The sequence below is a fragment of the Piliocolobus tephrosceles genome, chromosome 5 (assembly GCF_002776525.5).
Source record: "Piliocolobus tephrosceles isolate RC106 chromosome 5, ASM277652v3, whole genome shotgun sequence".
Taxonomy (NCBI): domain Eukaryota; kingdom Metazoa; phylum Chordata; class Mammalia; order Primates; family Cercopithecidae; genus Piliocolobus; species Piliocolobus tephrosceles.
In genome coordinates this window covers 164,336,061-164,350,518 of record NC_045438.1, presented here as the reverse complement: position 1 = coordinate 164,350,518, position 14,458 = coordinate 164,336,061, and the positions used below count along the sequence as shown (strand labels likewise).

General features: G+C 42.2%; 1 protein-coding gene and 1 pseudogene across 3 annotated transcripts; one reads left to right on the top strand and one right to left on the bottom strand.

Annotated features, from left to right (window-relative positions):
* Positions 1-3,375: 3,375 nt before the first annotated feature.
* FAM217A (family with sequence similarity 217 member A) lies at positions 3,376-14,414 on the bottom strand. Of its 3 annotated transcripts, XM_023221116.1 has the most exons (7): positions 14,154-14,414; positions 12,765-12,852; positions 9,963-10,047; positions 9,829-9,842; positions 8,463-8,537; positions 8,305-8,372; positions 3,376-4,929 (listed from the first exon to the last, which is right to left on the bottom strand). In XM_023221116.1, exons 2-7 carry the CDS (start codon positions 12,822-12,824, stop codon positions 3,705-3,707), a joined length of 1,527 nt encoding a protein of 508 aa, XP_023076884.1. In that variant the 5' UTR covers positions 12,825-12,852; positions 14,154-14,414; the 3' UTR covers positions 3,376-3,704. The 3 variants fall into 3 exon arrangements, with proteins under 3 accessions (XP_023076884.1, XP_023076883.1, XP_023076885.1); XM_023221115.1 differs by lacking the exon at positions 14,154-14,414 and having other exon boundaries at positions 12,765-13,182; XM_023221117.2 differs by lacking the exon at positions 14,154-14,414 and having other exon boundaries at positions 3,521-4,872; positions 12,765-13,182.
* Positions 11,804-11,894, top strand: LOC111548640 (annotated as a pseudogene).
* Positions 14,415-14,458: the final 44 nt, after the last annotated feature.

Below are 14,458 nucleotides of genomic sequence, written 5' to 3'. Positions count from 1 at the left end.
GCTAAGAAATGGTCAGATGACACTGGCTCTGGATAGTCTTCATGTAAAGGCCCCAGTTACAATTTTCTTGGACTGCATAACCATCCAAAGTGGCTATGAGGTTATCGTATCTGATACATTTTAGGGAAAATAGTACGCAGGATGTATTGGTTGAGGACCTTTCACACATACTTTTTTTTTTTTTTTTCTTTTTTTGAGATGGACTCTTGCCCAGGCTGGACTACAGTGGCACGATCTCGGCTCACTGCAACCTCCGCCTCCTGGCTTCAAGTGATTGTCCTGCCTCAGCCTCCCAAATAGCTGGGATTACAGGTGCCTGCCACCACACCCCGTTAATTTTTGTATTTTTAGTAGAGACAGGATTTCACCATGTTGGCCAGGCTGGTCTTGAACTCCTGACCTCAGGTGATCCACCCACCTCAGCCTCCCAAAGTGCTGTGATTACAGGCGTGAGCCACCACACTCGGCCACACATACTTTATCTAATTAGAAAGATTCAACCTCATGAAGATCCTGTGACCTGAGAACCATCAATGACTGGAGAGCTAAAAGTAGGATTTTTTTTTTTTTTTTTTTTTTTTTTTGAGACGGAGTCTCTCTCTGTGGCCCAGGCTGGAGTGCAGTGGCCGCATCTCAGCTCACTGCAAGCTCCGCCTCCCGGGTTTACACCATTCTCCTGCCTCAGCCTCCTGAGTAGCTGGGACTACAGGCACCCGCCACCTCGCCCGGCTAGTTTTTTGTATTTTTTAGTAGAGACGGTTTCACCGTGTTAGCCAGGATGGTCTCGATCTCCTGACCTCGTGATCCGCCCGTCTCGGCCTCCCAAAGTGCTGGGATTACAGGCTTGAGCCACCGCACCCGGCCTAAACGTGGGAATTTACGAGCAAACCAAGTCTAAGTTTTCCTGAACAGAATTTACATGTGTGTTATAAACTGCCAAATGTTTTCTTCTTCGAAGATAATAGTGGACGTTGACTTCCACCAAGAATGAAAAATAGCCATATATTTTGTATTCATGTCTCCAGTTTTGTCCACTACATACGTGGACAAGTGGGTCCAACTTCACCTGTTTGAACCAGGTATTTTTCCCCGTCAGTCTACAGAATAAAGGAGATGACACATCTCTAATCCCTATAAAACTTTCACTTCTGGTTCCAGTCCCATCTCCCATGCCCATTCCCACTCCTAGTCTCACTGGAAGGGTTTGTGTCTGTTGCACCATGCCATTTCCCTGTCCTTGGCACATGCCTTGCAAGAAACAGGACATTGATAGGAATTATTGTTCCTGCACCTAACTAATGCTAAGGACCTCCATTCTCAAGATGGTCTGCCCTCCTGTGTCATTCTTCCCTAATCATTTTGTGAGTACTTATATATGCCATGTACTTTTGCTGCTAGTCATGTAACCCTCACATGATTACATGAGATAAAGACAGTCTACCCACTTTACACAGCAGAAAAATGAAGCAAGAGAGGTTGAGGAAACTGCTGAAGGTGTTGGAGGTGTTCAGTGGCAAGAGTCGGTTTGATTTTAGCCTGGCGACAGAGCTAGTGCTTGTAACCATTATGTCATGCATGACAATTGGTAGTCAAGTACTACCTGCCCGGATACAGGGGCGAGCAAAACAGGCATGTCCTTTCTGAAGGTTTTACAAATAAAAATTATGTCATGACCCTCGGGGTGAGGGGAAGAATCCAGGTAGCTAAGGAAAGTAGACATGAGAATGGATGCAGCCGGCTTGTCGAAAAGGTTCAGTACACAAGTTAGAAGGAATTGTAAGAATTAAAGATGGTTTGTGGGAAACGGGTCATTGAGAGTTGGAATTTAGTGAAAATGTAAGTCCACTTCGGCATATACTTTTATGAGAGGGATATTATACCACTTTGGATTAATGAGACTGAATTGTGTGGGATACATACAGGTGAAATTTCATTATGCAATTATGTTTGTTTTCTATTGCTGTGCTATTTGATTCTAGAAAATTCTTTGAAATTAAACTAAAAACTAAGCATGCTCTCTGTGACCCCTGCCTCTAAGAAAACTTTAAGCCTTAAGCTACTAAAGCTGGAAAAGCTACAGTTGTTCTCTTCAGCATTTATTTGAATTATCCATTAATTCACTCATCCCTAACTCAAATAGTCCATCTCATTTGGAGGGATGATACCCAAAGATTTAGTGGCTGTCTTTGTTTGTGGGGTTATGGGGGGAGAGGCCTTTTTTTTTTCTTTTTTTCTTTTTCTTTTTTTCTTATACAGAGTCTTGTTCTGTCGCCCAGGCTGTGGGCGATGTCAGCTCACTGCAACCTCCACCTCCCAGGTTTAAGCAATTCTCCATCTGAGCCTCCCAAGTGGCTGGGATTACAGGCACCTGCCACCATGCCTGGCTAATTTTTGTATTTTTAGTAGAGACAAGGTTTCACCATCTTGGCCAGGCTGGTCTTGAACTCCTGACCTCATGATCCACCCACCTCAGCCTCCCAAAGTGCTGGGATTACAGGTGTGAGCCACTGTGCCCAGCTGCCTTTTACTTTTCATTTGGTACCTTTGGGTAATGGTTGAAGTTTTAGTGTATTTATTTTAAAGTTTCAGAAAAATTAATTTGAATTCACCAACCATCCACTTAAAACCCAAACACAGTATATCCCCATATATCTGAACCCCTGATTTATGTATGTTACATCAATCCTTTCATCACATCTTTCAAAGTATGATCCAAGAACCACCTGCATTAAAATCACCTGGAATGTTTGTTTATAATGTGTGTCCATGGGTCCCACTTCCAAAGACTGTGTTTCAGAGGGCCTGCAATAGAAGCTAGGACTCTATTTTGTTTCCTTGATTCTTAGGAGCAGTAAGTTTGTCAGTCATATAGTTTTCCTTGTTCACTAGTTAATGAGTTATGTGTTGGCTGAATGAATTTCAACCAACCAGCCTTAAGACTTCCAGCAGTGCAGAGCCTGGAAAAAATTCTAGTAACATGACATTTTGGCTCCCTGTGGACAGTGATCTTATCCACTTTTTCCTTCAACATTTAAAAAGTACTGGGTCTGAGTGGAAGAGGGTTATTTCATGCCTAAACCTGTAGTTCGGCCCCAAAGAGAACAATCTTTCATGTATATGACAAAGAAAGGCCGGGGACATAGAAAATTTCTAAGGATTTGGGAGGAGCTAGGGGGATCTAGAGGATCTTGTACATTAATAGAACAACAACTTTAGCTTTTAAGGGCTAAGTAAATGCCCCAAGGATAGGTCAAAATGATAGATCTGGGGAGATGAGGGCACAGGAAAAAAGAAAAAAAAAATGACACCAGAGTGAGAAAGACCTTTTAAAAAATCAACTCATGACTACATAACAAGAACTATAGCTGCAATAAGTCAATTATACCATTTATTGATGGAATGGTACTGGAAAACAATCACTGAAAAAAGAATAGCCTTTTGAATAGAATAGTCTACGAAGTGAGCCATTTATTTGAAACACAACATGCAAAAGATTGTCAAATATGTCAGTATAGAAGCCTGTGGGTTTCTATATAGACATCTCAGCAGTGCTTTTCACAAGTTCCACTCCATATCACATCAAGCAACCGTTTGGTAATTTGGGGGGATTGTTAATAGTACCTGTGTCTTGGAATAATTAACCATATCTTAGTTGGGCTTCTTAGAATAGATCTGTTCATATTGAGATGTGTGAAAGAAAAGAGTTATTTTTGTTCAATGGGTGAGCAGCACTTATCCTTAGCAATAAGGGAAGGTGACAAACAGTTTAGCTTCTGAATAGAGAACGGTCTATTCAACACTGTATTTTGTCGGTAAAGTTTCTTTTTGGTCCCAAAGTTTCTCTTTGGTGCCTTAATTTCTTCCTTCTGATTTTCGGGAAAAGACAGAGGTATAGGTGAAACTGGCATTGGAGACCTCGATGGCAGACATCTTGTGGAGACCATTTTAACCAGTGATTGAGTTGTTTGGCCAGTAGTAGGCTTGGATGAAAGTTCTTGGCATGGATTTAAAATAGAACTTTTGGGATTCTTATCATAAGTTTCAATCAATTGTTTTGTGGTGGAAGAACTTTTTAGAGACGGTGGTCTAGTATTCCATTTATATTTGCCAGCATTGCTCCAATTCCATTTTAAAGTATTTTGCTCAAGTTTGCAAGAACCAGAGTTGTTTTTACTTTTTTCTTGACTTTTATCTACACAAGGTATCTGAAGACTCAAAGAGTCACAAAGTTTTGGCTGTCTCGCTTTTGGTGTAGCTTTGGAGGAAGAGGGTCGTTCAGTAACTGCTGGAGTACAGAAAGTCGTTGGTAGTCTTGGCCTCTCTTTTTGAATAGTCATATGTTGTAATCGTTCTAGTTCCAGTAAACGAGTTATCAAGTGTTCAATAGAGCTTTCTGCAGGTTCCACTGTCGCTTTCCAATTGTCAGATTTGGAGAGGGCTAAATTGTGCAAGTCTAGAGTACTGAAAGCAGGAGGGAGAAAATCAGGATATGGAAATACTTCATTTGGCTCCTCAGTGAAAGGTTCCTCAACATTTTTTATTGTTTCTGGCTTCAGGTTCAGGTCCACCTTTTTAAAAGAGCTAAGTAAAGTATCATTTGCTTTCTCATTTTCTGATAAGTCACTTCCATCTGTTAAATTTTCTTCCACACTGCTGCTTCCGTGTTTCAAATTCCAATTTGGAGCAGGTAACGTTTCACCATCGTTGTTTTCTATAGTTGAATATGAACTAAACTGAATCTCATTTCTGTTCTTGAAAAAGTCTCCATCAGCATGGGGCCAGCAGAGACCTAGTGGCACCGGCAGTCCAGGGTAAGGACCAACCTGCTCATCAGCTGAAGTGCTTGTGAATGGGTGGCTCAGAGTGAAGACCCTGATAGGATTAGTGGTTACATTAAAGCAAGTTTCCACTGAAGATTTTTTGAATTCCCTTTAAAAAATAATTCAATGAATGGTTTATTGACTAGAATTAAAATGCTGTGAAAATGTGTTAAGGTTAAGTACCCTTTATCAAAGGCTGGTTAATGTGTAGTTCCCAATGGCATATGTGAATCTAGCTACCTGTAACAGAAATATGTTAGTTTCCAAAAATGCTCTAATATACAACTACATAAATTTTTAAAAATATAGATTAAAATATTAACTGGGCATCCCTTTGTGCAAGCACAGGTGACTAGATTATGATACCTAAAATGGCTAACTGTGGCTGTGGATAGACAATAGGTTAAAGGTGTATAACTGTATGTTTGCCGATAGCGTACATGCGATTCTTAGGTTTGAAAATGAGAATATCTAACTCAAACTGAAATTAAAATGAAATGTTTATTGATCCAGACTTAGATAAAAGGAAACTCAAAGAATGTAATTAGGTTACTTTAAAAAGCCTTCTATGTTAGCCACTGTGGTTTTTAAAAATTACTGTAACAACAAAGGAAGCAAACAATGTCTATCAAAAATTATCCCAGATATAGTCCCTAGTAATTTTCATGTAATGATGTTCTTCTATTTTAGGACTAATTCTAGGTATTATGGTAAAATGAAAACTACAAAAAAAGCCATAGAATACTGAGCTTCTAGTTAGTTTTGATTTTTTAAAGATAACTAGAAATACTGAGATTGAAAGATTTGATGCATTAGTTGACATATAGGCTTGATATCCTCTTGCTTCTTTTTAAGCCAGTTGATATTAAAGATAACAAAATAATCTGGAAAAGTTTTGAAAAATACTTTCGAGGCCAGGCGCAGTAGCTCACACCTGTAATCCCAACACTTTGGGAGGCCAAGGCAGGCAGACTGCTTGCACCTGGGATTCTGAGACCAGCCTGAGCAACATGGCAAAATTCATCTCTACAAAAAAGTAGCTGGGCATGGAGGCATGCGCCTGTAGTGCCTGCTCCTCCAGCGGCTGAGTTGGGAAGACCGCTTCAGCCTCAGAGGTTGAGGCTGCAGTAAACCATGACTGCACCACTACACCCCAGCCTGCGTGACAGAATGAGGCCCTGTTGCAAAATAAAAGAGAAAGAAAAAGAAAAAATACTCATGTAGCTAATACTAGGTATACTGCCTTGCCTTTGAAAAACTACAGGAAAATCACTTTAAATCTACAAGTGTTAATAGACACGTACATGTAGTATGAAGAGTGTGAAATCCGGAAGGGGAGGGCCTAGGTTTGAACCCCTTTGCTACCAGTGAGTGAGCAAAATGGAAATGATAATACCTACGTTGGAGGTAGTCTGAGAAGCAAGAGAATTTATATGAATGTGCTTTGCAAAATGTTAAACACTAAGATACTACTTTTATTCTTTTTACTTGTTTATGGTTTATTGAGGAGAAAAATCTTTCATTGATACCAAACCTCCATTTCTGCAACATTATTAAACCTATCCAATATTAATAGCAAATGCCCATCAAACACATTGTTCTGTTTAGTCCTCACCACCTCATGAGATAGGCACTTTTATTTTCCACCTTTAACAGATAAGGAAAACGGGGGTGTAGAGTGGCTAAGGTCGCACATCTAGGAAGTGGGAGAGCCGGAAGTGACTCCGCGTGGTGGACTCCCATGCCCCTGGTCCTAACCACTGCATTCTCCTGCCTCCATTTGTTCACTCCTCTGCTACTGTGAAAAAATTCAATTCACTTCATTTGACCGCTTATCTTGAAATACTTTTTCCCAGCTGAGGTTTTTTCTCATAAAAATAGCCTTTTTTTATCCCTATCAGCACCAACATTGCTTTAGGTCATCAGTCACCACAACTGCCATAGAACTTGATTTCCCCATTGAATTTTAACATAAAGTGAACTTCACCCCAGGCCTCACAGAGGTAAAATCCTCTGACTAGGACATGGCTGATATCCAGTGAACCACTCTCCTGCTAAACTACACAAAAGAACCATGAAATTCAGGATCCATGAGCTAAGACACTATGTAAAAGTTCCACAAAGCAGTCCTCAATAAGCATTCATTTCCAAATACTAGTAATCTGGGTTTCTAAGAAGCCTTCTAGCTAGTCCTAATGCAAGGTAAAGTTTAAGAATCAAAAAATAAGAATTAAAAGTCAGGAGCCGGGCATGGTGGCTCATGCCTGTAATCCCAGCACTTTGGGAGGCCGAGGTGGGTGAATCACAAGGTCAGGAGTTCAAGACCAGCCTGGCCAAGGTGGTAAAACCCCGTCTCTACTAAAAATACAAAAATTAGCCAGGCGTGGTGGTGGGCACCTGTAATCCTAGCTACTCGGGAGGCTAAGGCAGAGAATTGCTTGAACCTGGAAGGCGGAGGTTGCAGTGAGCTGAGATCATGCCATTGCACTCCAGCCTGGGCAACAAGAGCGAAACTTTGTCTAAAAAAAAAAGAAAAAAAAAAGAATTAAAACTCAGGTAAGGCTGGGTGCAGCAAACCACCATACCTACGTAACAAACCTGCAGGTTCTGCACATGTATCCCAGAACTTAAAAATGTATAATAATAATAAAGTGGCCTGGCGTGGTGGCTCACACCTGTAATCCCAGAACTTTGGGAGGCCAAGGTGGGTGGATCACCTGAGGTCGGGAGTTCGAGACCAGCCTGACTACATGGAGAAACCCTGTGTCTACTAAAAACACAAAATTAGCTGGGCATGGTGGCCCATGCCTGAAATCCCAGTTACTCAGGAGGCTGAGGCAGGAGAATCGCTTGAACCCAGGAGGCGGAGGTTGCAATGAGCCGAGATCGCGCCTTTGCATTCCAGCCTGGGCAACAAGAGTGAAACTCCATCTCAAAAAAAAAAAAAAATACCTCAGGTAAGGTCTGAGAAGCGACATACTGTAATGTCTATGAGCCTGAGCCAGGTTACTTTCATATCCTGGTTCTACCTTTCATTAATACTGTGCGACTCTGAGCAAGTTACTTGTCACCATGCCTCAAGTGTCCTCAACTGTAAAACAGGGATGATGATAACTACCTTCCTTACATGGTCAGTTGTGAGTTAAATGAACTACTACATATAAGGAATTAACATAGTCCCTGGAATGCAATACTACTTTCCTATTACAGTTCCTTTTGCTTTCAACAGGAAGCCCATACTTTATCCATCTAAAATCTTCATTGTCAGACCATAGTAAAACTCTTGATTCCCACCTATTCTAATTGTCTCGTGGTATTTGCAGCCACTTCCTGTTTTAGGGTGGATTTCTATCATTGCCCACTATTCCCACAGAATACTATTTTCTTCTGGTTGTTCATGGTCCTTGTATTCCAAGTAGTTATCTCATGTGTATTTAAATTTATTTCAGTAATTTAGGGTGTTACGAAATAACTATTCACTTACCTCTTCTCTATGGTACTTCCTTCATTAAGAGGACAATTCCATAATTGAAAGATCCCTTGTTTACTATTCTGATGACAGAAAAATAATGGGTAATAGTGTAGTAGCTGCATATATTTGTAAAATATAATATTTTAAGGGTATGATGAATCAAATCCCACCTGTGTACTTTTTTGAGTATGTGCCGACACATTAGGTTCTGGCGTCAGCTGCTCCACTGGAATTTCCAAATAGTTCTATAAGGCAGCAGAAGACTTTTAAACATAATAGATCTCTGTTCCCTATTCTTTTTTTTTTTTTTTTTTTTCTTTTTTTTGAGACGGAGTCTTGCTCTGTCGCCCAGACTGGAGTGCAGTGGTGCGATCTCGGCTCACTGCAAGCTCCGCCTCCCGGGTTTACGTCATTCTCCTGCCTCAGCCTCCCGAGTAGCTGGGACTACAGGCGCCGCCACCTCGCCCGGCTAGTTTTTTGTATTTTTTAGTAGAGACGGGGTTTCACCGGGTTAGCCAGGATGGTCTCTATCTCCCGACCTCGTGATCCGCCCGTCTCGGCCTCCCAAAGTGCTGGGATTACAGGCTTGAGCCACCGCGCCCGGCCTCTGTTCCCTATTCTTGTTCTAACAATGTATAGCTCTTGTTCTCATCAAGGAATACATGGTAAAATTGAATGATACTTTGTTTATATATAAAGAAATCTTTTGTTTTTACTGATTTCAGCAAAAATTAGTATAACCTATTTATTATAAATACCAACTAAACTGTTAATAAGACTTGAATATCATTAAAATTGTCTTTATTTTGCAGTTAAATGTTTTATGTTCTGATCAAAAAGGATAAACAAAAAGATTAATTTTCCACTACTTCAGAACAAGATATTGGTCATTTCAACTACTTCAAGACTTTTTGTTTTTGTTGCTGAGACAGGGTCTCCTTCTGTCACCCAGGCTGGAGTACAGGGGCACAATCTTGGCTCACTGAAACCTCCATTTCCTGGGCTCAAGCAATCCTCCTGCTGAGCTCAGCCTCTCGAGTAGCTGGGACTACAGGCATGTGCCACCATGCCCGGCTAATTTTTTTTTTGGTAGAGATGGAGTTTCACCATATTGCCCAGGCTGGTCTCAAACTCCTGACCTCAAGTGATCCACTTGCCTCAGCCTCCCAAAGTGCTGGGATTACAGACGTGAGCCACTGCACCCAGCCTGCTTCAAGACATTTTAAAGGACAGGACTACTTCCTTTTTGACAATAACTAAAAAAGACTATACTCAATTTTCATTTATAGTATTGTTATACATTTATAGTACTGTTTCATTTATAGTATTGTTATAAAAATACTTAATATGACAAAATATTAATGTAATAACCAATTTGAAACTCTGTAAAACATTTGACTTTGACTTGTGTGAAGAACTCTACAGAAATGAAATTTAAAGTTTAACTTTCAGGAAGGAAAATTTTTTAAAGAACATACTTATAATTTTAAAATAGTATGTTTTATGAATACTTTAAAACCAAACGTTTATCCTTACCTTGTTAATTTTGCCTGAAATGTGTATAAAAAATGACAATTAATACTTACGTAAAACTGATTATATTCAAAACAAACCCCCTTTTCATATGAGTGATTCTTTCAGTATACGTAGACACAGCTACGATTTCTTACCACCTGCTGCTCTATCCCTTCCAGCTGGGAGGTTTTTATTTTCAGGAACAGGTACTTCTGAATCCAAACTCCAGTGAGATAAGTTCTAAAACAATATTTGTTTTAGGATAAACTTAACATTAAGAAAACATAAAAACCTCAATAATTTCACACGTTCTTTGGGTAAAGTATGACAAAAGGCACAAAGCTTCATGACTCTCACCCCTCATTATAAAGAACTTCTCAGCATCTTTGAGGAGAAAGCAATTTTCTCTTAACCAAGCCCTTATCAGCTTGATAACACCTATTGTTGAGGAATTAGAAAGGCTTTTACAATAATTTGTGGTTTCATTCACATTTTGTTAAAAATAATAACACACAGGTTTTCAAAATTGATTTTTAAAATGGAATAAAATGTCCTGTTCAGTGTGTCTCTGGAACACAATCGTGCATTAATCAAACTTTCTATATCTGAGTATCAGATCTAAAAGCCTATAAAAAGCTGGGTCTGGTGGCTCATGCCTGTAATCCCAGCACTTTGGGAGGCTGGGGCAGGTCAGGATCACCTGAGGTCTGGAGTTCGAGACCAGCCTGGCCAACATGGTGAAACCCTGTCTCCAATAAAAATACAAAAATCAGCCGGGGGTGGTGGCACACACCTGTAATCTCAGCTATTTGGGAGGCTGAGGCAGGAGAATCGCTTGAACCCAGGAGGTAGAGGTTGCAGTGAGCTGAGATCACACCACTGCCCTCCAGCCTGGGCCACAGAGTGAGACTCTGTCTCTAAATAAATAAATAAATAAATAAACAAACAAACAAACAAATAAATAAATAAATAAATAAAATTTTAAAAATGAAAGCATATAAAAATCTTTCCATCAACCACAGGAAGTCTCTAACCCTCACATTATATTCCGCACTAACCAGCCCACTACTCATTCTGGCTTCCAGGTGTGGAGAAACACTTAGGAAATATTCAGAAGAAAGCCAAAAATCAAAAGGGGAAATGTACTAATAACAACTGAGTATTTATGTTCCAGACATTGTGCAGAGCACTACGGGGGAAAATGTGGGAGGTGTGGAGAAGACTGTAACGATTCATTCTGGAAAACAGAAAGTGAAGAGGTGATTCGTTTATCAGAAAGTAACTTTTTAGGAATGAACCCAATTGTTTTCTGTCTCAAAAAAGCATTGTAAATTAAACTCTAAGCAAATGAAATGTTAGGTATTATTAGATACAATCTCTTCATTAAGGAGGAACAGAGAGAAATAAGCTTCAAAACAGCCTGAGGATTTAATTTATCCACAAAGAGATATCTCCTGATAGGAAGGGTAGTTGAACATTGGAAGGGAGGCTGCAGATTAGCTTTCTCTACAGATTTATGAAAAATATAATACAACTAATACTCTGCTCTCTGACATGATATGTACAAGGGCTAATCTCTACATGAGAATCATCACCTGGGGAGGTTTTTAAAAATAATTGTTGAGAAAAAAAAATCCTGATTTTAAAGAATGACAGTGAGGGCCGGGCGCGGTAGCTCAAGCACGTAATCCCAGCATTTTGGGAGGCCAAGGCGGGCAGATCACCTCAAGTCAGGAATTCTAGACCAGCTTGGCCAACCTGGTGAAACCCCATCTCTACTAAAAATACAAAAATTAGCTGGGCGTGGTGGCAGGCGCCTGTAATCCCAGCTACTCGGGAGGCTGAGGGGAGAATCGCTTGAACCCGAGAGGCAGAAGTTGCAGTGGCTGCAATAGTGTCACTGCACTCTAGCCTGGGTGACAGAGTGAGACTCTGTCTCCAAAAAAAGAAAAAAAAAAAAACATGAGGGTGAGTCCCAGTTATTTGTATTTAAAAGATCCTTTTGTAGTTCACAGCATGATGACTGGGTTTTTATGTTCATGTGTGAGATGTGCCCCTTCAAACCTTTTTACGGTATCTGGTGGATTTTTAAGCTTTTTTCAGCTATATACATCCTGGTACTCTTGTATGAAATGAACATGTGAAAGAAACATCCTCAGTTGATGAAACTGTGTTGTTGCAATTATAAAATAAAACGAATGTAACCAGGCCAGGCATGCGTAGCTCACACCTGTAATCCCAGCACTTTGGGCAGCCAAGGCGGGTGGATCACTTGAGGTCAGGAGTTCGAGACCAGCCTGGCCAACATGTGTCTACTGAAAATACAAAAACTAGCCGGGCGTGGTGGCGCATGCGTGTAGTCCCAGCTACTCGGGAGGCCAAGGCAGGAGAATCGCTTGAATCTGGAAGATGGAGGCTGCAGTGAGTCGAGATTGTGCCATAGCACTGCAGCCTGGGAGACAGGGGAAGACGGTCTTGTCTCCAAAACAAACAAACAAAAACAAAACAAAACAAAAAAATTAACATAACCAAATTGATCAACTGGTAAAGAAGGTTCATTAACTAAACATGAAGTCTGACAGTGTGCAAATTTCTTAAGAGTTGGGACTTGATCATGCTTTGTGATATCCCACCTGCCTTACCAATATTTTTCTCAAAGGGCGTGTGTGTGAAAACAAAGGAAGTGAGCACTGCCTGGTGGATAACAAGGTAGCACCTTTAATGAAGCCAAATTGCAACTTGAAATGTTTGGCATTTGGAGAAGAGCTGGCTAATTTTTCCTTTGTTAAAAGAAATAGAAAATTTCCATTTGCTGTTCCAAACGTGCCAAAAGGAAAACACAGGATAAACTGCCCACGATGGAAAAGCAGCAAGGGCATCACTGCAAGAAAACTCCAAGGGAGTTGTCTTAGCAACAGGAGCCGCTGCCCACTCAAGTTCAACAGCGTCTGCCATACCTCCTGAGAGATGTTTGACACACGTAGGCTGTTAGCACAGTTCTCATTTCTTCTCCCCATTTTGTTGTAGCTCTGTTTCCTTAAAATCCTATACAGATTGTGGGACAGGCACATTTATGAGTAAGGGTCAACATTTATAAAAAAGAAAAAGTGTGAGTTTTGATTTCCCATCTAAAGGAGGTAAGAGAATGCTTAGAAAGCAGAAGAGAGGGGCTAGGCGAGCAGGGTGAGGGTGACAGTACGAAACCAACCAGAAACAAGGGGTAAGCCTGACTCAAAGGGAGCACAGACAACAGCAAACTAGCAGATCTCAGAACAGAAGATTAGGAAATCGAGATCAGAGGTGAGAAAGTAAATACCAGCTAAGAAGATGAAATACAAATTGGAACAAACCATGGTGAATTATCCAGAACTTAGAAAACAGGGGCACAAAGTCTCCTTTTAATCATTCAAAACAATTGCTCCATTTGAAAGCAGGATTGAGCCCTTACAACTAGGCCAGGCAAGCACCTCGTGCATATTTCGGAGACACCAAATCGCCCCCTTGACCAAACAATATTTTCCATACCAACCAGTCAAGGTACCTAAAACGTTTTAACCCACTGCTCTTTAAGGTAAAAGAATTAGAGAACTCTAAGGTAACAAGCAAAACAGTCACTGGATTAAGGTACGGCTATCTGGAAAGAATAACTTTTTTTTTTTTTTTTTTTTTTTTGAGGCAGAGTCTCGCTTTGTTGCCCAGGCTGGAGTGCAGTGGCGTGATCTCGTCTCACTGCAACCTCTGCCTCCTGGGTTCAATCGACCATGTTGGCCAGGCTGGTCTTGAACTCCTGACCTCGTGATACACCCACCTCAGCCTCCCAAAGTGCTGGGATTACAGGCGTGAACCACTGCGTCTGGCCAAGACTCACAAATTAAAGCCACCGCACTAATCGGTCTATCTGCTAATGGTTTACAATTGATTGTCTCCTACAGAAAAGTGTAGGAAGAAATGGAAGATTTAGTTTAGGTAGGTTTTCAGCCAACACCGGTATGGGTCCACCGGCTGCGTGCGTGCCAGACACTGGGTTTGAATGCAGGAGGAAGGCGTTGCTGAGCAGCTGGCGCTGCCTGGGGCCACTGGGTGTGTGTCAAGGAGGAGGGCATCCAGTTCCTGGAAAAGGCACCTGAGGGACGGCCCTGGGGACAAAGGACGCCTTGGGTACTGCGAGCTGGGGGACTGGAGCTTTAGGGGCTGGAGTGCGTGAAGGCGCGTGTCTCAGGGAGCTGCGAGGCCCCCGGGAAGAGGAATCGCCGTTTCCTCCTGAGCTGTGGCCGGACTGGGTGGGGAGCCCAGTTCCAGGGGTAGCAGGAGGGGGCTGCGGGATTCCCCGGTGCCGGGGCTCTTACCCCACCTCGCCGAAGGCCGAAGTGTCCTCCCCGGCGTTCTCTCCTAGTGCGCCGCCCCGAGGCCCCAGCGCCTCCGCGTGCGTGGCTGACGGCTTGGAGGGCGCCCCCTCTGCCTCGGCCTTCCTGCAGCGGGGGACAGAGAGGGCGGCGGGCGGCCTCCAGCGCAGCCGGGTCGGCGGGGTAGGGACTGCGAAGCCCGCGGGCCGGCGCAGGGGTGGGAGTCGGGCCCAGGGCCCAGGCGGGGCCCAGAGAGACCTGCCGGGGCCGGGGCTGCGGCTCCGCGGGCTCCCCCACCGGCCGGGTCT

Coding starts and splice junctions, on each gene's coding strand:
- FAM217A (XM_023221115.1), bottom strand. CDS start 12,878: ATGTGCCTGTCCCACAATCTGTATAGGATTTTAAGGAAACAGAGCTAC. Junction 10,048..12,764: donor TGTCAAACATCTCTCAGGAG/GTATGGCAGACG, acceptor ATATTGTTTTAG/AACTTATCTCACTGGAGTTT. Junction 8,373..8,462: donor ATACTCAAAAAAGTACACAG/GTGGGATTTGAT, acceptor TTCTGTCATCAG/AATAGTAAACAAGGGATCTT.